General features: G+C 40.1%; 3 protein-coding genes across 3 annotated transcripts in view; all 3 read left to right on the forward strand.

Annotated features, from left to right (window-relative positions):
- Positions 1–120: 120 nt before the first annotated feature.
- LOC110052144 (solute carrier organic anion transporter family member 4A1-like) lies at positions 121–8,672 on the forward strand. Its single transcript, XM_089278822.1, has 10 exons — positions 121–402; positions 3,247–3,428; positions 3,515–3,772; positions 4,209–4,450; positions 4,848–5,115; positions 5,675–5,828; positions 6,083–6,224; positions 6,352–6,533; positions 6,884–7,015; positions 7,736–8,672. The coding sequence occupies exons 1-10, from the start codon at positions 188–190 to the stop codon at positions 7,986–7,988; spliced, it is 2,028 nt and encodes a 675-aa protein (XP_089134948.1). The 5' UTR covers positions 121–187; the 3' UTR covers positions 7,989–8,672.
- A 680-nt stretch (positions 8,673–9,352) lies between these two features.
- On the forward strand, positions 9,353–19,391 carry LOC110052012 (solute carrier organic anion transporter family member 4A1-like). The gene is made up of 10 exons (XM_089278819.1): positions 9,353–9,752; positions 11,783–11,964; positions 12,576–12,845; positions 13,341–13,582; positions 14,461–14,740; positions 15,273–15,426; positions 15,760–15,901; positions 16,026–16,207; positions 17,964–18,095; positions 18,873–19,391. Exons 1-10 carry the CDS (start codon positions 9,565–9,567, stop codon positions 19,135–19,137), a joined length of 2,037 nt encoding a protein of 678 aa, XP_089134945.1. The 5' UTR covers positions 9,353–9,564; the 3' UTR covers positions 19,138–19,391.
- Positions 19,392–20,811: 1,420 nt separating this feature from the next.
- Positions 20,812–23,940, forward strand: part of LOC110045132 (solute carrier organic anion transporter family member 4A1-like) — a 37,318-nt gene continuing 34,189 nt past the window's right edge. Inside the window, exons 1-2 of the mRNA XM_089278823.1 lie at positions 20,812–21,248; positions 23,189–23,370. Coding sequence (XP_089134949.1) covers positions 21,061–21,248; positions 23,189–23,370 — 370 coding nt within the window. The 5' untranslated portion in view covers positions 20,812–21,060. The remainder of the gene's footprint in view (positions 21,249–23,188; positions 23,371–23,940) is intronic.

Below are 23,940 nucleotides of genomic sequence, written 5' to 3' on the forward strand. Positions count from 1 at the left end.
ATTTAGCGACCATGATACAGACCTCACTGCTTTTGTTGTGTAAACCAAGTTGTTCTAATGTTAACTAGATGTATTTACATGACAAAAGCAGAGAGGTCTGTATCGAAGCAAGGTCACCTCCAGCCTCGCTGCCATTCAAAGGCTAGGTCACCAAGCAGACAACTGTAAAACGGTCTCTTTACTATCCATGCTATTACGTAATCCATCAGACATAAGAATGACTGAAGATAAACGGTTGTCATTCGGCTGGCTGAGATTTCGTCCGACATGGCTGCAGTTCCTCAACACTCCAAAATGGTTCTTGTTCTTCTTGAGTCAGTATTTCTTCACTCAGAGTATCGTTGTTAATGGAGTATATCCAGGGTCCATCAGCACTATAGAGAAGCGGTTTGGTTACTCCAGGTGAGTGTGTGCTTTTAATTTTGAAGCTGATTACGTTTTGTTTATCTGCTTGCTATTTACATGTTCATGAAGTGGTTGTACGTGACAAAGCATTGAATCTTACGTTTGTTAAGTTTTGTTTAGCGCTAAAAAAAAGAAGACAAAAAGATCTGCAAGTTTTATGTGCAGTAATAAAATTAATAACCATAATACAATATTAAAAAGTATCTGTAAAGTCCGTAAATCCCTCGTGACTGATGATCATGACTCTTGAAAATCATTTGAAGTGGTCGATCGGACTGACTTTTGATTCTAATATAATAATATAACCGTGCGTACCTACGTTATGATATAAAGCGGAGATAAAACATTTTCTGCATGGATGATTTGGCAACTGCTAGTAAACGAGAAACAGAACCAACACATTCGACCGATAAGTGCTGCCAAAGATTTTGTTGAAAAAATCGTTTTCAAGAGAAACTTTCTGAGGATTTTTTCATTGGAAATTCTCACTTGAAAATATGAAGGAAAGAGGTACTGTAGGCAAGTGCTTTCTGTAACAACATAATATACACTGTTTTAAAAAATTTAAATTTATGAACTTGACAACTACTCATTGTTTGCTCTTCCATTGTTTTTGCGTCTAATATTTGCGTCATAAAACAACTGTGCATGTTGGAATCAACTTCTTTTAGCAAGAGTTCTTTCAGTTTAATCTTACAAAAATAATAAAAAACAAAATTTGAAAAAGAAAAACAGACATTGAATGTTGTCTTTTATTCATACTCAGCTGTGTAATTTTTCTGCTGTTTTGTAGTAAAACGTACAGCCCGTTTAAGAAGATTGCGTGCAGAAACAGGAAACGTCTACCGCTCTTTTATAGTGACAAAATATTAATCACAAGTTAAAAGCGCACACATCAAACGCAAAATTAACAACTTATCCATTCCTCAGCCTGCAGCATCGAGTAGAATGACGCACGCAAGAGGTTTAGAGAACACGAAAGAAGCGCAAAAGGGCAGCCGAGAGCAACTCTAGCTTCTTCAGTGAATGCTACCCAAACTTCACAAGTCCATGATAATTCGATGATGCGCAGCTAAAAGCATGAATCAATTATTTTTTTTAGTCTTGCTAATGGCATGGATAAATGTCTCCCTCGAGACGAAGTGATGAGCGTGCGTCACTGTATTACGATGAACACTTATCCGCACTACGCTGGAGGAATTTGAAAACAGACACTTCACTCTGAAAACGCATCAAACCTTATTCGTCTACACTACGCCGGAGATACTCAAAGTCGCAGGGAAATGTCATCATTACCGTGACGCCATCGTTTTCGAAAAACTCTGTTTTCAAAATGTTTTCCGTCCACACGAAAACGAAAGGCCGGTTCGTGTTTTCAAATTCCTCCGGTTTGAAGAGCGTTTTCGAAAAGCTCTGTTTTCGTGACGGATTAGTGTGGACGTTAGACTTTATAACTGAAGAAAATAGCTGCGTTTTCAAATTCTCTAGCGTAGTGTGGACGGATTAAGCTCAATTACAAGCCGCTGTCAGTGTATTCGAGTAAACAAGTCATTTGTTTTTTTTTCTTCTGGTTGGAAAAAAGTCGGCGTTGAAAAACTATTGTGCCTTTTATGCTTTATCTTTCAAGAAAGACAAAAAATCTATTCACTTCCTTTTCGTGCCACAAACGAGGTAAAATAAATATAAAATAGCTCGTAGTATCCTGTAACAAATAAAATTTTGTACAAGATGAAGAAGAAGCAACAACCCGATTGTCCTTATTGCCATGACATTGATCAGACCCCACTCCATTTATTTGTAGAATTTCCAACTGCTAAAACCTTTTGGAATAAATTTACAAAAAAGTGGTACAATGCTACATGTAGAGGGAACATTGCTATGGAGCAAACCGAAATTATCTATGGTGTTTTAAACGCACATCGCCCGGTTTAACCCTAAATGACCTGATCATAATTGGAAAATATCATTAATGTAAAGAAGTTCTTTACATTATCGCAATACAAGATGAAAAAAGACCTCAGCTCACAGATTTCGTGACGCTCGTTAATGAAAAAATTGAATTACGGAAATACATCGCGATTACGACAAATAAACTATTTTCTTTTACTAAAAAATGGTCCAACTTCAAGTTTTTAAACAATTAAAAATTGGAGGCCAGCTGTGCAAAAATACAAATATTGTTACTATCTATTTTGGTCACGCAAATTTATCAATTTGTAAGTAATTGTATTGTATCGTAGTATTAGTATTGTTCTCAGTAGTATAAGTATCGTCATGTTAGTAATATCGTATTGTAAGTAGTTCCGTATTTCTTCAAGTCGTTTTATTACTTATAAGATTAAACTCGTTTAACTCGTTAACTCGTTTTATTACCGTATTGTTAATAGTATAAGTATTATAGTATTATTTTATACGTAGTATGGTTTAAGCAGTGTGTTGTAACTTGTTGCGCATGAAATAAATAAATAAACAAATGTCGATAGAAACACAGGGAATGGTTTCCATAGTGTTCACTATAGACACAAAATACAATGTTTTACGATAACTGCAGAAATTCTCGCGCTCTCATTGGCTAATTTCATTGTCAATAAGCGGACAGACGCATGCATTCATAATTTATGCGATGCGTCAACGATTGAGAGCGGACAATTTGACAATTTGATATCGTGAAAAAAAAAGACGTCATAACATTGTGAAGACAACCTGCGGATCCACTCGGCGATCCATAGCTACTTTGACAATGTTATGACGAAATTAATGATCAATAACAGGACGGACGCATGAAAATTTGTTAACTTAGTGATAACCGCTGACCATAATATTCAAAACTAAATTTTACAGTTACATGATGGGAATGGTGACCAGCAGTTATGACGTAGCAGCCATGATCTTAACTCCGCTGATAAGCTATATCGGAGGCTCACGAAAGAAGCCAGTGTTCTGTGCCTGGGGCCTGTTCACAATGGGCATCGGTTTCTTTATTTTCATCCTGCCACATTTTGTCTCGCCTCCTTACGACGCAGGTATGTCCGTCCTAAGCGTTCGCCAAAAGAAAAAGAATTTAAAAAAATACTAACGGCGTATTTATGTCTTGTTCTACACCAATAAGGTGCCCTCACGAATGCCATTGTGAGTGACTCGGGACTTTGCGCGGCAAATCGCACTGATTTTGGCGGGAAAAGTGATTGCAACGAAGAAGTCGCTAGTGGCAATACTCTTTACTACGCGCTGTTCATTCTGGGAATGGTTGTAGCAGGCGCCGGTTGCACTCCTATGATCGCTTTGGGAATTCCATATATGGATGAAAACATCAGCGCTAAGGTGTCACCCATGTACGTGGGTATACTTATGGCCTGTGGAATTACTGGTTAGTTGTCATGGTTACTCGATTTAACCCTTTCTAGTTGTATAATGACTTTTCTGTCTTCAACTGAACAAGTCGTGCGATTAAAACTATATGCAGTCAACAGTACATATATAGTCATTATTCTAAATATTATATTACTAGTTCAACTGGGGTTTATAAGAGTTTCTAAGAGTCACCAAAGTGCCCAGGCTGGAAGAAGAATTTCTGCTCTATCAGCAAGTAGTTGTCCATGAGAGAATCAATCAATATATGAAAGAATCAATCGATATGTGATGAGTGCGATGAGTGTTTACTTAACGTATATACAATGGCTACGTATACATGTATGTGGTCTACGTTCTGTTACTCAGATTTTCAAATGCCCGCCGAATCCCTGGGACTATATTTTTGTTGTATTTGTCACTGAAATTGCTATTTTCTTTTCATTTCATTTCAGGTTCCGCTGTTGGATTTGTGTTGCTCACAAGCTTTCTTTCAATGTTTGTGGAACTTGGTGTCCAGACCTCGTTAACAATGCAGGATACACGGTGGGTGGGGAACTGGTGGCTAGGGTTTGCCATATTTGGTGCGATCTGCGTATTTTGGAGTGTTTGGCTGTTAGGATTCCCGAAAGAGTTTCCGCTGACCAAGAAACAATGGGAAATCGAACTCGGCGTAGGTGAAACTGCAGCCAAAGTGGTAGGTTGCTTCTTTAGAGTGTATGATGCAGTTTTATTTTCTTCCTTGAAAGATAAAAAATGCGTGACAAGTATGCGTGACAAGTAAAGTGAACATAACCTAATCGTTTTCCTTGGCAACCAAGTTAACGTTAGGTAATGATTCCGTTTTGCGCTTTGGCGTCTCTCAGTAAACCATCCCCACCCGACCCCTACTCCTCGTCCCCGCTCCCAGCTCCCATTCCGTGAGTGAACTTTCCAATACCAACCATCTTTCAACAAGGGTTTGTCGAATTTTATTTGACTTTGTGAAGGGTTTGGTTTGCTGGTTTAAAGTTAAATTAGAGCAGGATTGAACATGTTTAGACATGGCACTTAGCAGATCTCTCAAATAAGAAATGTCTGGTATTCTCTCCTAGACAAAAAAAGACGAAGTAACAGAAGAAGGAAAAGAAAAAGCAAGCTACACCAAGTTGAAAGATCTGCCCAAAGCAACAAAACTCTTGTTTTCACGCCTTCCTTTCGTATTCATCACACTTGGTGTCTGCTTGGAGAATTTTACTTTTACAGCTGCAACTGCGTTTCTGCCAAAAATCATGCAAACGCAGTTTTATTTGCCACCTGGCAAAGCAGCTCTTTTGTTTGGCGTGATAGCTGTACCTTGTGGATTCTTAGGCAACTTGATAGGTGAGAAATAAAAAGACACTATCCAAAATAGCTGGAACTTCTGCCCCAATAGCAGGTGCTCTCATTGGCTACTTTGAGGTCATGTGACAATGAGAAGGTTTGCCGCCTATGTATTCACCAGGGTGGCAACTGACATTGCCAACTCTATGGTGTCAGAGCTTAACAGTGCACTGTTGCCCTTGAATGGTGGCCGGCCAACAACGGCTGTTTTCAAATGAGATCTTTCGATGTTCACGTTGGACTTATCTCTTGGTAAGTGGTACCTAACCTCGAGTATCCAGTTAATTTCTTTCACTCGGATCTCTAGGGAGACATTGAGATTCTCAGGAAACAGAATTTACTGTTTCCCTTGGGCCGAGTAGTTTGTTTGATGGCTTTATCGGCGTTCAAACCTTCAGACGATGTACCGTCGAGGACTCGAATTCCATGGAAAAAATTCAGTTTACTTTCTGCCATGGTTCACTGGCTTTTCCCCAACAAACTCAAAACAGCAAAAAGACCTACTATTGAGCAAGCGCGCGAGAAAGATTACTTACAGCTAAATAATTTCTTTTTCCAGGGGCATATATCACCAAACGTCTAAAACTAAACCTGACTAATTCTGCCAGGATGTGTTTTATTGTCGCTGTATTTGGATTTCTGTGTGCGTGTGTCCTGTACATCAAATGCGACACTCCAAATATTGCTGGTGTGAATAGACCATATCTGAACAGGTAAGAGGCTTTTTTTCTTATCTCCTCCCTCCTCCCTCCCCCCTCCCTCCCTCCCTCCTTCCCTCCCTCCCCCTCTCCCTCCCCCTCTCCCTTCCTTCCTTCCTTCCTTCCTTCCTTCCTTCCTTCCTTCTTTCCTTCCTTCCTTCCTTCCTTCCTTCCTTCCTTCCATCCTTCCATCCTTCAGTTAGGGCAACTACTGTTCATGTGTAACAAGAACGAGTCATGAATTATATATTACCTTAAATTTCGTATAGCTCGGGTCCAGTCCAGCTCTCTTCACCATGTAACCAGGCCTGTAACTGTACTGGCGTAAATTATGCTCCTGTGTGCGGTGGACCGCTGACCTATTTTTCGCCCTGTCATGCTGGTTGTAGTGAGGGGAACAAAACGAACAAGGTACGAAATGTCAAGTCATCGTTGTGGCGTGCAATGTCGCTGTATATGTTTACTGTATTTTTATTTTACTGTATTATGTTGAGCTCGTTGTTATCTTGTAATCCTTTTCTGTGTCATTTCCTTTCAGGGTTCCTTTTCCTACTCCAACTGCGCCTGCGTCACTAAAACTGGCAAAACAACAGGGGAAGCGAAGAAAGGCACATGCGATGTTGACTGCGGGCTCAACTTCGTACTCTTTTTAACCCTTCTTGCTTTATTTCCGTTTTTGATGTTTCTGAATGACACTCCAGCGACAATAGTGACCTTACGGTTTGTAAAGCACACTAGCATTGTTCAGCAAACTTTCACCTTGATAATCTCTTGTTTAAACGTATTATTAATTCATCAGTTTTACAGTTTATACAAAAGAAACCATAACCGTGAGGGTGTTTTGTTGATATCGATCTGATCATAATTAGCATTGATCTTTACCAGATTTTATTACACCATTTTCTCGTCAAGAGGACTGCCTCCTGCCAGTTGGGATTTTTAAGTCTGTTATGTTTATTTACAATATTTGTTTATTTCCGTTTAAGTGGCATGCCTGAAAACTAGCAAGTTGTAGCTAAGCACATCGACCACTATAAATATTCAACATTTAACATTTCTTTAAATTTCAGGAGTGTCCCACCCAGTCAGCGGGCGTACGGGTTAGGAATCCAGATGGATCTTGTCAGGATTCTGGGTGCCATTCCAGGACCAATCGTGTTTGGCGCCTTACTGGACGAGACATGCATACTTTGGAACACAAAGTAACTGCGCTTTATTTGTGATTTTGCTTTAGAGCAGTTTTCAATTGAGTGTCGTAAAATTTAGCCACAACCAAAGTAACCACTCTGGCAAATCACAAAGGTCACAGACAATCCAACGAACCAATCAAAACTCGAAGTAAATATGTGTAGCAGACGCGAAGCGCCGGAAAACGAGTGCGAGCGAGTCACGCTTGGCTTTGGTTTTACTTCTGATTGCATGAAGAAGTGACCCGAGTTTTGTTAGCCAATCGTGAAGCGTATTTATTCAAGACCAATTACTTTTCGACACTCAAGTGAAAACCGCTGTAAATTAAATGTACTTCAGAGTAACTATAGGTTGGTTTTGGATAATAATGGATAATGAATGTTAAAGTTAGCTTTACGACAATCTTCCAAGGACTTTATATATATAGAACTGGCGTAAAGAGGTTAAGGTGGCACATTTTAAGGATAGTGATCTAACTCCCTCCCCCCATCCCCCTAGCCTCCTCGCGGAAACTTTTTGGTCAAAAGGGCATCTGCCACATCTGCGTGGCTGAAGTTCCTGGGAAGCTGGTTCATTTTATTAGTTCATTACTATGACAGTGTTTGTCTAGATGTACCGTAATTTTATATAAATAAACTTCAAACGGGGTAGCAATTCTTAGAGCCGTGATGCAACGCGCCCCTGTTGTTTGACAATGCTAAGGATGTCTGTGAAAGAATGAGCTTTCATTACAGATGCGGTAGAAAAAGCTATTGTCTGGAGTATGACCATGATGGACTGGCGCAAGTGCTGGTGGGAGTTTTTGCCACATGTAAATTCATCACCATGGTATGTTTCTTTCTGTCGTGGTTCTTTTGCCGACGATTTCAAACCAAAGAGAAGATGAAAGATGTTAAAAACGAAAGAGAAAGAGAAGAAGAAGCTAGAGAAGCCCTCACTGAAGCTAGTGGAAAAACATTGCTCTATAACCAGGAGACAGCGATGTGAAGTAAAACGACCCCCCCGCCCCCCCCCCCCCCCAAAAAAACGTGCGTTCAAGTTAGGTAATGAAACATGACCGCACCTCGTCACCCACTAAGTAATTTTAAGCTCACAGTCAAATTTTTTTTTTTTAAAGTTTTCATTAAATTTAAAAATCTCAAGCTTGAGACATCATTGTGTGGTTCAAATCTCGGGCGATTTTGACGAACATTTTGCACCAAATTCCTTTAGTGATCCGTCCTTCTACTCCTATGTTTTTTTATGTTCACTCAAACGGGATGGAGGCTAACTCGATAACCTTGCGATTCTATTAGCCTCCGTGCACAAACTATATACCATTTATATATGTATCTTTCTTTCTTTTTTATGCTAATGTTGTAATTTCAAAATGTAAGAGCAAAATAAGGTGGGAGTTGAAGTTGAAGTTGAAAATTTCCTTGTAAAGATCTACTCATTGAAAGCATAAAATTGTGGATCCCCCTGTACATGATATAGTTCACCATCTCTGGTATGGTTGAAACTTTTTTCTGCAATATATGTGTCACTTTACACTCAGTCACTTTACTCTAAAACACTTCCTTTTATGATGTATATGATAAGAGTAAAAAGTGATTAGTTATATCAAAATTAGTTAAAGGGCATTGTCTAGATACTTGTGCTATTCTAAATAAAACGCTTTACGAAGAAAGATGTATTTGTTGATTTCATAACTGGCAGCGAAAAGATTCAACGTTATTCTAAAACTGCAGAGATAGAGTGCTTATGGTGAAAACGGTCATACCAATGAATATATTTGCGGTACATTTCCGCCGGTTTCGAGAATCTGAAATTGCGCTTTTCGTTGATCATTCAATCAATGGTCGGAAGCAATCAAGTGAAGACAAGATCGAAATGATATCAAAAAAGAAGATACTGCTACATCAGTACACTTTCTTGACTTATATCGCTAAGCCGTACCCCTTCACAGTGACTGCAAATCCTTAGAACTATCAACAAGGATATACAGTAGTCACTGAAAGCAACAAAAAAGGATTCCTGGCACAAAGGGCCAAGATATTCAACATTTTATTTGAAACCAAAATTGGCTTCAGTGTAGTCGTTAACGAGCAGTCTCTTCCACTAAACGATATGCCAAGCCATTCGTCAAAGACCGTGACAGAGCTGAAAGGAGGAAATCCGTAAGCCAAACGTATAAGGCTAGAGTTTTATACGCTAGAGTCTTAAATCAGGTATGCAAAACATTCTTTCATCAGTTATGTAACAACTGTCCACATATGACCGTCGTGTCAAGTGACACAAGTTAGGTAATAGCTATCAAGGCTGGGGGCAAAAAATGACGCCGGGATAAAGTTGCTGCTGAAAACTGTCGCTCGTGAATATTACCAGATGAGGTGAAATATGATCCAGGCCACATTCCATATTAGTGCTTGCCTCCCTTTACTTGTTCCTTATGAAAATTGAAGCAAACTCTTCGTCTCCGCAAGGTTGAACTACATAGCTGACTGTAGTTTGAGTTCAATCCCGAACATATTTGAACACACTGAATGCCGGTGTCCCGCTCTGTCTACACAATCCTCCCAACATGGCAGTGACTGGAGATAAGTTGTCATATGGCTGGCTAAGGTTTCGTCCGACATGGCTGCAGTTCCTCAATACTCCAAAATGGTTCTTGTTCTTCTTGAGTCAGTATTTCTTCACACAGAGTATCGTTGTTAATGGAGTATACCCAGGGTCCATCAGCACTATAGAGAAGCGGTTTGGTTTCTCCAGGTTGGTGTGTTCATCGCGGGCAAAATTGCGAATCGGCTTTCTTATTTTCCGGCTACATTTAGGAAGGGTGTTTCTAAATAAGAATAGTGGTACGAAAAAAGGCATTGAATCTCCTCCTTATTTGGCTCTTAAAACACAGATTTATAAGCCAGGCAATGAATAATGTGCTGTATAACTAGTATTATTTGCAGATTACTTCCAGTGACCCACGAGAGACATGCCAGAGAAGTTTACTTTGTTTCAGTTTTGCCCGTTTTTCATGCTGCAGACTCAATTCACAGAGTGCCCACCTCTGTTCGTTTGCTCGGTTAGTCACTGATAATAAGTAGAAACTAGCAGCTGCGACAGATGTAAGCTGCAAACAACGAATGGAAAAACAAACAAACAAACGAAGAAAAACAATTTCAAGGTGAATTGTGGACTGACTTTGATTTGTCGCGACATAGCAAGGGTGATATCTTATAACAGTCAGTACTGAAATGCAGACTACAGACCCGAATACAAAATGCAGACTGCAGACTGCGTACAAAACAGACTGAGAATGAAGACTGTTTCTCAGCTGATACGAGACAACAAGCCATCTAAAAGCTTTCCGAGTGTCACGGAGTATAATAATACTTTCTGTTATCGGATACGTGTTGCCAATTTAAACTTGTGACCTTGATCGCTACTCTATTGTGCTGCGGCTTGACCTGTCTGATTCTCTTTCCTGTTTTGTAGTCAAAGCAAAACAAGAAAGCGCACGAGACCTCGAAGAATTATTAGCAGCAGGTCTCTGGCACGGTTCACGAACGAGAGAAAAAAAAAAAAAAAATAGCGAATCACGGATCACAGATATCGGAATTTCATTTTCCCAAACCAAGAAAATAAGCAGTAAGGTACTCTTTTTTAAAACCAGCTCTTACATTAGAGTGTTTAAAGAAAATAAAATCGTGAAGGGCGAGGTAAAGGCTCCATACCGCAAATAGCGTACCTAAATCACGCTCGATAGACGACTCTAACCACTAGGAGGACTCACGTCTCAAAATCACGTAGGATAGAGTTAGCCTGTGTACAGCCGCCTCCCCTCCAAAAAAAATCGGGAAGGAGCGTCTGTGATTTACTGCTCATAATCACTCCTCCCCTATTGTTTTTGGAGGGGAGGGGCGGCTGTACACAAGCTCAATAGAGTGTGAAATTACGAATATCGGTTAATAATTCAAGTTCTCCACGTATCACCCAAAACCTGCAGGTCACGGATCACGAAGAATAACGTTTCACGATAAATAAAATTAGCTAATCACGCATCACGAGAACATCCCTGTACGACCCTCATTATAGCACCGTAGCAATATGTATCCATGAAGTGAACCTGAAACTAACGAGAACAGCGACAGCAGACATTACTGCTCTTGTGGAGAAAAGAACAAAGCGCGCACAACAAACGTAAACTGCGGAGAACTACTTTTTCAAGTTTACACATCAGGTGTTGCGCTACATTCATGCGCTGAGACACTTTAATCCCGCCAAAATGAATCACTTGGATATGACAACCGATATTCTCTTACAATTCTTCATTGCCGGTTTGTCTATTCAGTTGGACCGCGACGATCAAATGATTTTCCTTTTTCCCCTAAGTAAACCTTTATTTACCCGCGGCAGTGTTTATAGCACAAATTAAAGGCTAGTGGGGCCTAGCAAACAACTCAAACAAATAATTCAAATTAAACAAACATTGTTAAGAATCCCAACTGCCGGGGGCAAACCAATTGCCTATTTACAAGCATGGCCGAGAATTTGAACTCGGGGCTACTTGTGAAGCAAATCCAGGTAGTGGTCAGAGCGAGACTTGAACTTGAGACCGCTGCATTGCGAGTCTGACGAGCTGACTACTCGGCCACGCTGCCTCCGTAACTCTAGACACATGTGTGGCTGCAACACTCTTAAAAATAACACTCAACCGAAATTTCAATAATACTTAATGATGGTTTCTAGTGATCTTGTACTCTGTTTGGGTGACAGCATAATTCTCAAAACCGTTTTTGTTACAGTTACATGATGGGGATGGTGACCAGCAGTTATGACGTAGCAGCCATGATCTTAACTCCGCTGATCAGCTACATCGGAGGCTCACGAAAGAAGCCAGCGTTCTGTGCCTGGGGAGTGTTTGCAATGGGTGTTGGTTTCTTTATTTTCATGCTGCCACATTTTGTCTCGCCACCTTACGAAGCAGGTTTGTCCAAACGACTCCGCCACGGTTGTCAATAAAATGTATTGTATATTAATATCAAAACCAATACTATATCTGTAATACCAACCTAAAACCAGTACCAGCGGACATGCCAATGCTAATGCAAATACAAATGCTATTCAGTTGCTAATATCAGTGACAGTGCCGATACCACTGCCATTGCCAATTATTGCCAATGCCAGTGCTAATGCCATTCCTAGTGCCTATGCCAATGGAAATGCTAATTAATGCACATTCCTGCGTGACTTATGCCAGTTCCAGTCCCAGCGGCAATATCATTACCATTTCATCGCCATTGCCATTGCCAGCGCCAATTATTGCCGGCGCCAAATATTGCCAGTTCATACCAGCGCCAATGCCAGTCCTAGTGCCGGTCAATGCCAGTATAAATGCTAATCCCAATTGTACTCCAGTTCCAATGTCAATCGTAGTATCAGTTTCACGGTTTAATGCCGGTTCCTGTACCAGTTCCAGTCCCACTGCCAATACGAATGTCAACACCAGTACTTATACCCATTCCTATACTTATGCTGATTCTTACGCCGTAGCGTTTACATAATAATGCTAAAAGTCTTGTTGTTCGTCTATGTTAGGTGTTGTACATGTCACAAATACCACTTTGAGCGGAAGTGACTCAGGACTTTGCACGGCAAATCGCACTGATTTTGGCGGGAAAGGTAATTGCAAAGATGAAACCACCGGTGGCAATACTCTATACTACGCGCTGTTCATTCTGGGAATGGTTGTAGCAGGCGCCGGTTGCACTCCCATGATCGCGTTAGGAATTCCATATATGGACGAAAACGTTAGCGCCAATGTGTCACCTATGTACGTGGGTATATTTTTCGCCTCTGGAATTTCTGGTGAGTTGTCATACGTAGTTTTTGATATATATGACAGAAATATGATTCATAATTATTACTTATTTTACAATAACTATACTTTTCGCAGCTTGTAAGACTAATAAAGACTTCAAAGCAGTCCTATTCTTTTTCAGCCAGGGGGCGTGTGAGCCAAGTGTGCTTCTTTTGTGAGGATCAATGCTTTCGACGCGAGCGCTGAGTGACAAGTGAAAAACGACTCAGTGTTTTGTAGCCTACCACTTATTGGCCTGCAATGAAAATGTGGGCAGTGTTAATTAAATCCAACCGGATGACATTTCCTATGTTGATTATTGTTAGGCTCGTAACCAGTACCTCGCTTTAAATTTTTAAATTCTTAATTCTTTTGAATTTCATTAACTGTCACTTTGGAAGATGTATGCTGTAGGTTACGAAATTTAAAGTTAAATCAAAATTTCTTCAAACCATGCGTAGTCCATTTGTCATGCTTGTTACATCATTTTGTTTTTGTTTCAGCTGTCGCTGTTGGATTTGTGTGTATCTCAAAGTTTCTTTCAATGTTTGTGGAACCTGGTGTCCAGACCTCGTTGGCAATCCGCGATCCACGTTGGGTAGGGAACTGGTGGCTAGGGTTTCCCATATTTGGCGCGATCTGTGTGTTTTGGAGCATTTGGCTTTTGGGATTCCCGAAAAAGTTTCCGCTGACCAAGAAAGAGCTGGGAATAGGACTTGGTGAAGATAAAACTGCAGATAAAGTGGTAGGTTAATTTGCTACGTTGAACCTCTCCACAACGGCCACCTTGGGGACAGAGGAAAGTGGCCGTTGCAGAGAGGTGTCCGTTATGGAGAGGTAGGAGTGTGATATGACACCCGTTTTTGTCGTTTGGTAAATGCATAGTGTAGCATGAAAATACGTAACAATCAAAATATATCGATAAAACAGAAACCAAACAGAAACAGAGACCAACGACTCGCGCCCGTGGATCAAATTTCGTGACCTTTTCTATTAAAAATGGGTTTTTGTATAAAGCGTTCGTCAGTTGTTGATTAACTGGCCGTTGTCGAGAGGTTATTTTGGGAAGCGCTCTAGTGGCCGTTGCCGTCGTGGAGAGGTGGCCGTTGTAGAGAGGTTAAAATAAGAGAGAATGTATGGACCGGCCGCCGGGGCCCACGGTAGAGGGGTGGCTGTTAGTAGAAGTTCTACTGTAGTGTTACAGAGTGTTGATTAATGTCAAAGTTTCTTTTCCACGAGAGATGAATACCGCATTAACAGATCTTGAACGGGTAGACTGAAAGTAGTGTAGTCTCTCAATTTTCTCAGGATTAATCGAGAGTAAAATCCTTTAACAAAAACTTACGCAATTTGAGGGTTTTTTGGTTCACTTTGAGGTAAAGTTGTGCTATTTAATTTTAATCGAGAAATTATTATTTTTTTTTGTTGAGTGAAAATAGTTTTGTAACGATCTAAAACTGCATGTGCATAAAACACGGATGATCAATGTACCCCACGTAGGCTGCGCAGGTTGTATTACTGTAATAAAGCACTTAGTGTAAGTCAATGGGAACTCTTGTTATAATGATAACAGGTTATTATCCCGCTGTAATCATATAAGAAATGTCTGATTTTCTCTCGAAGGGCAAAGAAGAAGAAGAAAAAGAAGAAGAAAAAGAAGAGGGAAAAGTAAAGGCCAGCTACACCAAGCTGAAAGATCTTCCCAAGGCAACAAAGCTGGTGTTTTCACGACTTCCCTTCGTATTCATAACACTGGGTGTCTGCTTGGAAAATTTTAACATGTCAGTTGGAGGGGCGTTCATGCCAAAAGTCATACAAACGCAGTTTTATCTGCCGCCTGGCAAGGCAGCTCTTCTGTTTGGCGTGATAGCTATACCTTGTGCGTTCTCTGGCAACTTGTTAGGTACGGTAATAATAAAAAAAAAGTAATCAAAAATTAATTTAATCAATTAATTAATGAAAAAAACAGGATTCCAAAATGTTACGCGCTAGCTGGATGTTCTTTGTCAACAGCATGTCGGCGCTCACATTGGCTACTTTGAGGTCTCATGACATCTGAAAATGAAACGGTTTTGCGCAAATTGTCAATTGGCGGGCAACATTGCCAAAATCTATAACTTTAGAGGGGTAAAAGCGGACTGTTATCCCGGCCAATGGTGACGACGGTCATTTTGCACTGGATCTGCTAACCGGCTCTGCTTTGCTAGAAAACAAATGACTGCTCCTTGGCCTGGAGTAAACGATTAAATTTCCTCCCTCTAATCTCCTCGAGAGACAAAATTTCTCGGGGAGATAAATTGATCTCCCTGTGTTTCCCTCTGGACGAAAATGTTGGTCTTATCGCAGTTCAAACCCAACATGAGGTTCTTCAGACAATCTGCCGTTGAAGTTTATAAATGCCAAAAATCTTAGAACTAAGAAATTTCTTTTTATAGGGGCGTATATCAATAAACGTCTGAAGCTGAAACTGACTGAATCCGCCAGGATGTGTTTTATTACTGCAGTACTTGGAGTTATTCTTGCGTGTTTTTTACACGTTAAATGTGACACTCCAAATATTGCTGGTGTCAATAGACCATATCTGAACAGGTGAGTCCTTTAACTTGCTTGCTTGCTACCTCCCTTTCTTTCTTCCTTTCTTCCTTTCTACCTTTCTTTCTTCCTTCCTGACTTCCCTGCCTCCCTTTCATTTTTCTTTCTTTCTTACTTTATTTTTGCTTTGTAACTGTCTCTCTGCCTGTCTGTCTGTTTGTCGTTGTGTTTGTGTGCACCTGCCTGCCTATATGTCGGTCCTTATGTCTGTATGTCTGTCTGTCTGTGTTGCTTTTTATCTTCCTTCTTCCTTTCCTTCACTAAAACCAACCACTCTTCCTATGAACTGGAAGGACAAGTGTTAAGAATTCTGCCTTAAATTACATATAGCTCGGGTTCAGTCCAACTCTCTTCACCATGTAACCAGGCCTGTAACTGTACTGGTGTAAGTTATGTTCCTGTGTGCGGTGGATCGCTGACCTATTTTTCTCCATGTCATGCTGGCTGTAACAAAGCAAACAAAACGAACAAGGTATGAAATGTTAAAAAGAATTATCACAGTAACCATTCTATTGCCGTACATTTTTACAGGAGCACTCTTTTCTGGCAAGCTCGCAGTTATCTTGTAACATCTTTTCTCTGTTGTTTCCTTTCAGGGTTCTTTTTCTTACTCCAACTGTGCCTGCGTCGCTAAAACTGGCCAAACGTCCGGCGAAGCGACGAAAGGCACCTGTGGTGTTGACTGCAGGTTGAACTTGCTCCTGTTTTTGATCATTCTTGCTCTGATGCCTTTTACAGCCTGTGTGAATGACATTCCCGCCACTATAGTTACCCTGAGGTTTGTCATGTATAGTGTAGCTTTAGATCACGTTTTGCGAAAAAATGTTACTACACTACATCACGTTTCATGTAACTTTGTGCGCAGACGCCCTTTGAACTCGACACACCAACTTTGTTCTCAGGGTCCTTTCACCTCCTCACTCGAGAAACGAAGGAAGAGATAGGAACAAGGCTGTCGTCACGCGTGGGGAAGGGAAGTTTGCTACGAGCCCAAAGGCATTCTGTGTAGGAGCTTAGCATTTTTGTCTTTAGCTCTTATTAACCGAGCTTAGTTGGTCTGTATGGAGAATCCTGATCAAGATCCAGAGTACAGACCGAACGCAGTTTATTATATGGCAAACAAGAACAATTTAATTCGTTTAATGTAACTGGTTTGTACTAACTGACATTTTGCTCGCGAACAGGGGACGGCTACGAGTAGCCTGCGAGAAGAATGGGGCTTTTCCTCGCCCCATTCTTCTCGCCGGCTAGCGGTTGCGGCTCCGCCGCCGTTGCCCACGATACGCTACCCAAACAACGAGTGAGCCTGCTCGCAGGCCAGGCGATGAGCTGAATTAAATTCTGCCAAAGTTTAGCCGTCCTCTTCAGTTTTTTTTTTTTGCTAATTAGGCTTTTTGGCACCTCCATAAATAAATATTGTTAGATGAAAATAGTCAATAATTTTACGTTTTAGTTTGCAATGTCGATTTTGTCTCGATCATGTCTCTGGGGGCAACACTGGGCGTGAAAGGGTTAAGTAGAAATTGAAATCGGTAGATTTTTGTTACAGTAAAATGCGACTAGAAAGTAATGATAGACTTCAGAAAATCATCATTGGGCACTAGGATTTGTTCTGTTAGGTAATAGTCTCTTGTCATGGTATATTAAGTCGTCTTGTATGACAAACAAAATGCACTTCGGTTGATTAATGGTAGAAGAGCAACAAAGGGTCGATTAATATTGGGAAGACTAGGAATCGGCAATACTTTGCGTTTCAAACATTTTCTAGGTGTGGTTTTTAATCGTAAAAGAAAGTTTACGTTCATCTAACGTTGATCTAACAAAGAAAGAGTTTTACGGCGTCATTCAACGTTTGTTTCCGTTCGCCTCTCAACAAGTGCACCATAGATTAACCTGGGCTCTAAACAATCAGTTCAATGGGTATTTTGAGCTTAAAAACGCCGTTAAAGTAGCTCAAAACAGTTTCCAGAAGTTTACAAAACGTTGATAAGTCATTATAACCAATCTTTATCACTTGATGCCACAAACATGGTATCACAAAAATACCCAGTCATTGTTGAACTCGCTGTTATCATTTTCGTGACACAATAGGTTATCATAGCAGCAGTACGACCTGCTAAAAACACTCTTAATTTTAGCTTTAACAGCTAATAATTCGAAGCAAGCTCGGTGACCCCCATTATATGACGAATTTTGATAAGCAGGATAAACGCAACTTTTGGCAAAGTTTTAAAACATTTTGTAAATGGGGTTCAGAGCCACCTTAAATTTTTGATAAATTATGGGTGATTTTAGCAGGTCATACAATTGCTATGGCAACCTATTTTGTCAGGAATGTATGATAACGACGTGTACATCAATGTTGGGCAGTTTTTTGATACCATGATTGTAGCATCCATGGATAAGAACCTTAAGATGAGTGTCCAGTGGTGAATAATGCCAAGCCTTCGATGCCCAGATATTTGTATACAAGCTAAATTTGATCATTTTCGTTCACGACATTAAATGAAAAAAAAGCACTTTTTCTATTTCAGGAGTGTCCCACCCGCTCAGCGGTCCTATGCGTTAGGAATCCAGATGGATCTTGTCCGGATTCTGGGGGCCATTCCAGGACCCATTGTTTTTGGCGCCTTACTGGACAAGACATGCATACTTTGGAACACAAAGTAATTATGCTTTACTTGTAATTTTACTGTACACGTATGTCAGAATAACTATAAGGCGGTTTTTGCTGACGTCATTGTTTACATTTTTTCCATTAGCATGCGTTTTTTTACAGAGAAGACATCATGATAGAGCATAGCAGATTTGCACTTGTCGTCATTTGACTACAACTACCAGAATTCCTTTCGTTTTTTTCTTTGAAGCCCCAGTGGGGTTTAAATAACAGTTGCCCTGATTAGCATAAGAAACAGAAAAACTGAAGGATTCTGGAAGTTGTAGTCAAATGACGCCATCATGTAAATCGCCTATTGCCTCCAAACAGTTCAATTCCTTGTGAAACTTTGTAATTGTTGAAAATGGCTCTTTGGATTTCATATTGTAGGGGATTTTGGCTTTCACAAATTGCAAAATTTGCCACAAGCACCCTCAGAAGAAATCGCTGAACGATCAATATTAATCTAACCACCCACTACAACTCGTCACTTGCTATCGCAGTGTTGAATTAAAGGCGGCGTATAGAAGATAGCAGAGTTCATTTTAAGGATGGCCTCTTCTTACCCTCCTAGCTGCACGATTTTTCGCCCAAAGAGCATCGTGTGGTTCACGTTCTCGACAGCTGGTTAATATTTATTGATAGCTTGCTTGCTTTGAAAACGTTTGCTTAGGGGTACCGTTACATATTCTGCAGCAATTCTTAGAGTCATAATGCATGTAACGCTCCTGTTGCGTGACAACCCTTAAGAGTGGTACGGTTGTGAAGAAATGGTTTTTAATTACAGGTGCGGTAGAAAAGGCCATTGTCTGGAGTACGATCATGATGGACTGGCGCAAGTGGTGGTGGGAGTTTTCGTCGCGTGTAAATTCATTACCATGGTATGTTTCTTTCTCTCGTGGTTCTTTTGCCGGCGACTTCAAGCCACGGAAAAGATGAGAGATGTTAACAATGAAGATGGTAAAAAGGAAGGAGAAGGAGAACGTGAAAAAGAAAAAGGAGCTGGAGCCAGTGAGAAAGAATTACCCTGTAACATGGAGACAGTGATGTGAAAAGAATGTGCCTTTAATTTAGGAAAAAAAGCAATAGCGTATGTTATCATTTATCCAAGTACTTTCAAGCTGTCTTGAATTCTCTACGATGTTTTGTCTCAGATTCACTGCAATATGAACATCACTTTTTGCCTAACGCTACACCCCGAATGTTTTTTGGTCTCCTGGTGGTTTTCTAGATGCCTATCTTAATTGTTGTACTTGTGTATACTTCTTGTATTATTGCGGCAAATAAATGATAATGATTATGATGATTATGATGCTTATGAACTTGCAGAATTCGTTGCACGTCCCAAAATATTTCCTTTGAAGTCCATAACATGTATCGATGATGTTATATGGCGTAGAAACGACGTCATTTTCTCCAAACAGCTTCCACCGTACCTTGAATTTCATGATTTTTATAAGACCTCTGAAAACCAAAGGAGTCCAAATTGATAAAGAAAGCTCAATTTATCCTAAAAAGTAAAAATTCAGAATGTAACAACGTTTAAATTACAGTTGCCATCTTTGACCAATAACATATCATATACAAAATTGCTCACAGATAAATTTTAACAGAAATCACCAAATTTGCCTTTAAAGACCTTTAAAGTTACAACCGTTCAAAGTTGATCATAAATCAGAGTTTTTTTATTCAGGAACCGCAAATCACTATGACCTAATCAGAGAGTTTTATACTCATAATGTTATTAAAAAGTCTGATGGAAAGAAAAGAGTGTAGTCAGAGGTTGTCTGCTTCAAATTGCTTCAAGATCCTAGAAAAATTGAAGCTAAAAAACATAATTAGAAAAAGTAATCGAAAAAAAAGAAAAAGAAAGCCACTCAAATGGTCCACAAAGCGTAAAACTGAATATAAACAAAACGAGATAAACTAGGATGAGGTCCCCCGGAACCGATTGAAATCACCAGCAATGAACAGTCTCCAGCGCCTAGTCCCAGCCCTTAGTTCCCCTGCTGGTTTCAGGGAAATTTTTCGTCAATCATTCTCACAGTTGTTACAAACAGTCAAGTATAAACAATAAAGAAATGATTAGTCTGAAAGGAACCTGGTATATTCTGTCTTGATTTATATGATCATTTCCCGTACATTTGATTAAATCCGCATAATTTTCACCGTAGCCAGGGAAATTAACAAAAAGGGGATCCTATATATATATATGGGTAATTCACCCAGCGTGAGGTCAAGATGGCTAGGATTAAGAACAATTTTTTACTTGCTGGATGCAGCACGTATAATCCTGAGCGGACAAGATAGCGCCATCTTACCTGCTCGGGTAGCTAATATTCAACACAGTGTAGAATTTGGTTCATCTTGCCCGCTTGCCGAGCAAGACATGATAAGTTAAAATATCGCTGAGCGATTGAACATGACATTTACTGTTAAAATTTATTTACAAGCGCTAAATGCCAGTCCTCAACAAAAAGGCGAACATTTCTTCTTTAGAGTAGTTTCTTTCGTGAAGAAACCAGCTCCTTTAATCAAACTATCAAAGAGACCGACCGAGTGACGAGGAGTAAGCCCGAAGGCCTCCTAGCTCCAGAAGCGCAGGCTTCTTTGTGTTGAAATCTTAAATCAGGAGTGCAAACAATTATTGCATCAGCGCTGTAGCAACTTTCCATATATAATCCTCCTTTCGACTTTGGGGGATTTTGATCATGACGAGTGAAAGTGAGGCCTGGATAAAGGAGGGCTTAGATCGTTGCCGTGACAACCGCGCTTACCTATGTAACAAAATATTACATTTGATACTGGTTTTGTCTTTTACCGATTTCGTATCCTCCTTCAGCTTCCTTGCGCGAAACCCGGCAAAGCAAATTTTTCGTCTCTGAAAAGGCACTGACTAGATAAAACTCTCACTTGACTGAACTTGCCAAAGACTTCCAAGACAAAACTGTCCCGCCTTGTCTTCACAATCCAACATGGCAGTGACTGGAGATAAGTTGTCATATGGCTGGCTGAGATTTCGTCCGACATGGCTGCAGTTCCTCAACACTCCAAAATGGTTCTTGTTCTTCTTGAGTCAGTATTTCTTCACTCAGAGTATCGTTGTTAATGGGGTCTATCCAGGGTCCATCAGCACTATAGAGAAGCGGTTTGGTTTCTCCAGGTTAGTGTGTGCTCTTACGTAATTTCCTTGCATAATTTCGAATCAGATTTCTTATTTGCCTGCTAAATGTTAGATGGGTGTCTCTACAACGATCACAGTGGTACGAGAAAAGGCAGTGAATCTTCCCCTTATTTGGCTTTCAAAGCACTCATTTAGAAGCCAAACAATGAATACATTTGGTGTTTAATTTAATAAGAAGTATTTAATTTGCAGATTACTCATGACCCATGAGAGACATCCCAGGGTTTTACTTAGCTATATTCATGCTATATAGACTTGGTTCATACAATGCGCACCTTTGTATCGTCTGCTCTGTTGGTAACTGATAATAAGCGAAAGGGAAAACTAGCAAATGCGACAGATTTAATCTGCAAACATCGAATAAAAAAAACATCATCGATCAATTTCAAGGGAAGTTTGGACAGACTTCGTCATGAAAACCTTGACCCGGCTGGCGTGAAATAACACTGAAACGAAAGCTGCAGGCGATTAAAATACATATATCTTATTAGATGTTTTGGTGTGTAGTATCGCTGTATATATTTACGAGTTGTGCCGTACAAACAACGAGTAAAAATGTACAGCGATACTACACACCAAAAACATCTAATAAGAGATTTATTATCCAAATGCTGTAGTCAATAAATTCATCAATGAAAGAGGGCGAGTGTGACAGTTTTGCGTGCGCGCGCCGACCTGTACGGCAAACAGGTTTTCTACTGTACAAATACGGCAAACAGGTTTTCTACTTATAATATCGCTGTATATTTGTACTGTTATTTGGACGGTATGCGCTGCAGTTGGATAATAATAGCTGCCACCAGATATATGCTGACTATACTGCTAATTCAAATATGTGACGCTGATAACCATTCTATTGTGCTGTATCTTGACCTGTCTGATCTTTTGGTTTTCGTAGCCAAAGCAAAGCAAGAGTGCACGAAAACAAGAGTAACTGGAGTTCTGCACAGCAATGTAGCAGCGGCACAGCGACAGGAAATCCTATGTTTTATTTGCACCAACGAGTCGCACTGCATTCATATGCTGGGAAACTTATACTATGTCAAAATGTTTAACCTTAATGCTACAGCCCCAATTCTTTAGAAATCTTTTTGTTTTCCTATTCAGCTACAGATTACGACTACCAGTTGATTTTTCTTTATCTATCAGATACATTTTGCGAATGCGACAGTCTTATACGCGCGGCACGAATAATTCCGAATGTTATGACCTTATATTAATTAACCCTTAAAAGACATTTGAAAGTATCGTACAGCTAAACGAATCGCTTAAAAGAGCGGAGTTCGATGGCTCGTAGGGGAAAAATTAATGTACATTTTTTTTTTAATTTTTCTGCAAAACGTAGACGGTAGAGAACGTGATATTCCAAAAAAAAAATGAGGGTCACCGAATGTCCAAGATCTTCAAATCCACGCAAAGTTATAGCAGTGGCTACTAGCACTTTGTTGTTCATTTTACTACCTATTGCGTGGACGCTAGTTATGACGTGACGTATGAATGACGTGCGCAGTAACCATGGGCAGAACAATTCGCCCGAACGTCCTTAAATAATGACGTGATGAATAATGAAAATAGTATGAAATACTGAAATACAGAATATAATACCGTTTAGTTATAATTGCTGGAAATCTTGTATTTAATGTTGGTGAAAATAAAATAAACCATTTTACAGTTGTCTGTTTAGTGACCTGGCCTTTGAATGGCAGCGAGGCTACAGGTGACCTTGTGTCGATAAAGTCCTCTCTGCTTTTGTTGTGTAAATCAAAATTTCTTATGCTAACTAGTTGGCAGTTAAATGAGAAAAGCATAGAGGTCTGTATCAAAGTAAGGTCACTTCCAGCCTCACTTGCATTCATAGGCCAGGTAACTAAGCACACAACAGTAAAATGACCTATTGTCAAAAATGCTTTTGGTTACAGTTACATGATGGGCATGGTGACCAGCAGTTATGACGTAGCAGCCATGATCGTAACTCCGCTGATTAGCTACCTCGGAGACTCACGAAAGAAGCCAGTGTTCTGTGCCTGGGGCGTGTTTGCAATGGGCGTGGGTTTCTTTATTTTCATGCTGCCGCATTTTGTCTCGCCTCCTTACGAAGCAGGTATGTCCATCACGATAAGGTGATCTTTGCATATGTCATTTTTTAAATTTTGCTTGATTGGCACACGAGAGAAGGATTGATTACAATAAAAGGAGCTCAGTCACGGTATTTTGAGATATTTTGGCCACGTACCAGATTACCTTTAAATAGGAGGAAACCTGAAAATAATAGTTCATTAAGATAGAAAAACTCCAAAGAGAAAATAACAAACCATAAAGGACCAAGGATGGTTAAGGATTAGAGGTTAAGGAGAAGATTAACACGGATTACAGACGACGAACTTGAAAGATGTAGGCTAAATTTTTCAGGATGAGTAAATCGTGACGTAGCTCCTTTAAAGAGCTAGTGAAACTTAGTACATGGTGAAATGTTTAGCTTTTTGGGTATAATACTGAAGAGGATAATGGCTTCCAGAACTGCAAAATCCCTGGCTGGCAAAAGCGCTTAGAAGCCCATAAATCTTTTGCAAAACTTTTTAGTTTAAAACCCGAGTTGCATAACTGATACCCATACTCATAACCGATACTTAAAACCAGTGCCAGTTGCAATACTAAATCTAAAGGTTGTGAT

Source organism: Orbicella faveolata, unplaced genomic scaffold, assembly GCF_042242905.1.
Source record: "Orbicella faveolata isolate gen_17 unplaced genomic scaffold, um_ofav_v1 contig_47, whole genome shotgun sequence".
NCBI lineage: Eukaryota > Metazoa > Cnidaria > Anthozoa > Scleractinia > Merulinidae > Orbicella > Orbicella faveolata.

Excerpts from the sequence above, each read along its gene's own strand:
- LOC110052012 (XM_089278819.1), top strand. The coding sequence starts at position 9,565 with ATGGCAGTGACTGGAGATAAGTTGTCATATGGCTGGCTAAGGTTTCGT. Across the intron at positions 11,965-12,575 it reads CTCGCCACCTTACGAAGCAG|GTGTTGTACATGTCACAAAT; the intron begins GTTTGTCCAAAC and ends CGTCTATGTTAG. Across the intron at positions 16,208-17,963 it reads GCCACTATAGTTACCCTGAG|GAGTGTCCCACCCGCTCAGC; the intron begins GTTTGTCATGTA and ends TTTCTATTTCAG.
- LOC110052144 (XM_089278822.1), top strand. The coding sequence starts at position 188 with ATGCTATTACGTAATCCATCAGACATAAGAATGACTGAAGATAAACGG. Across the intron at positions 5,116-5,674 it reads ATTCTTAGGCAACTTGATAG|GGGCATATATCACCAAACGT; the intron begins GTGAGAAATAAA and ends TTCTTTTTCCAG. Across the intron at positions 5,829-6,082 it reads AATAGACCATATCTGAACAG|CTCGGGTCCAGTCCAGCTCT; the intron begins GTAAGAGGCTTT and ends AATTTCGTATAG.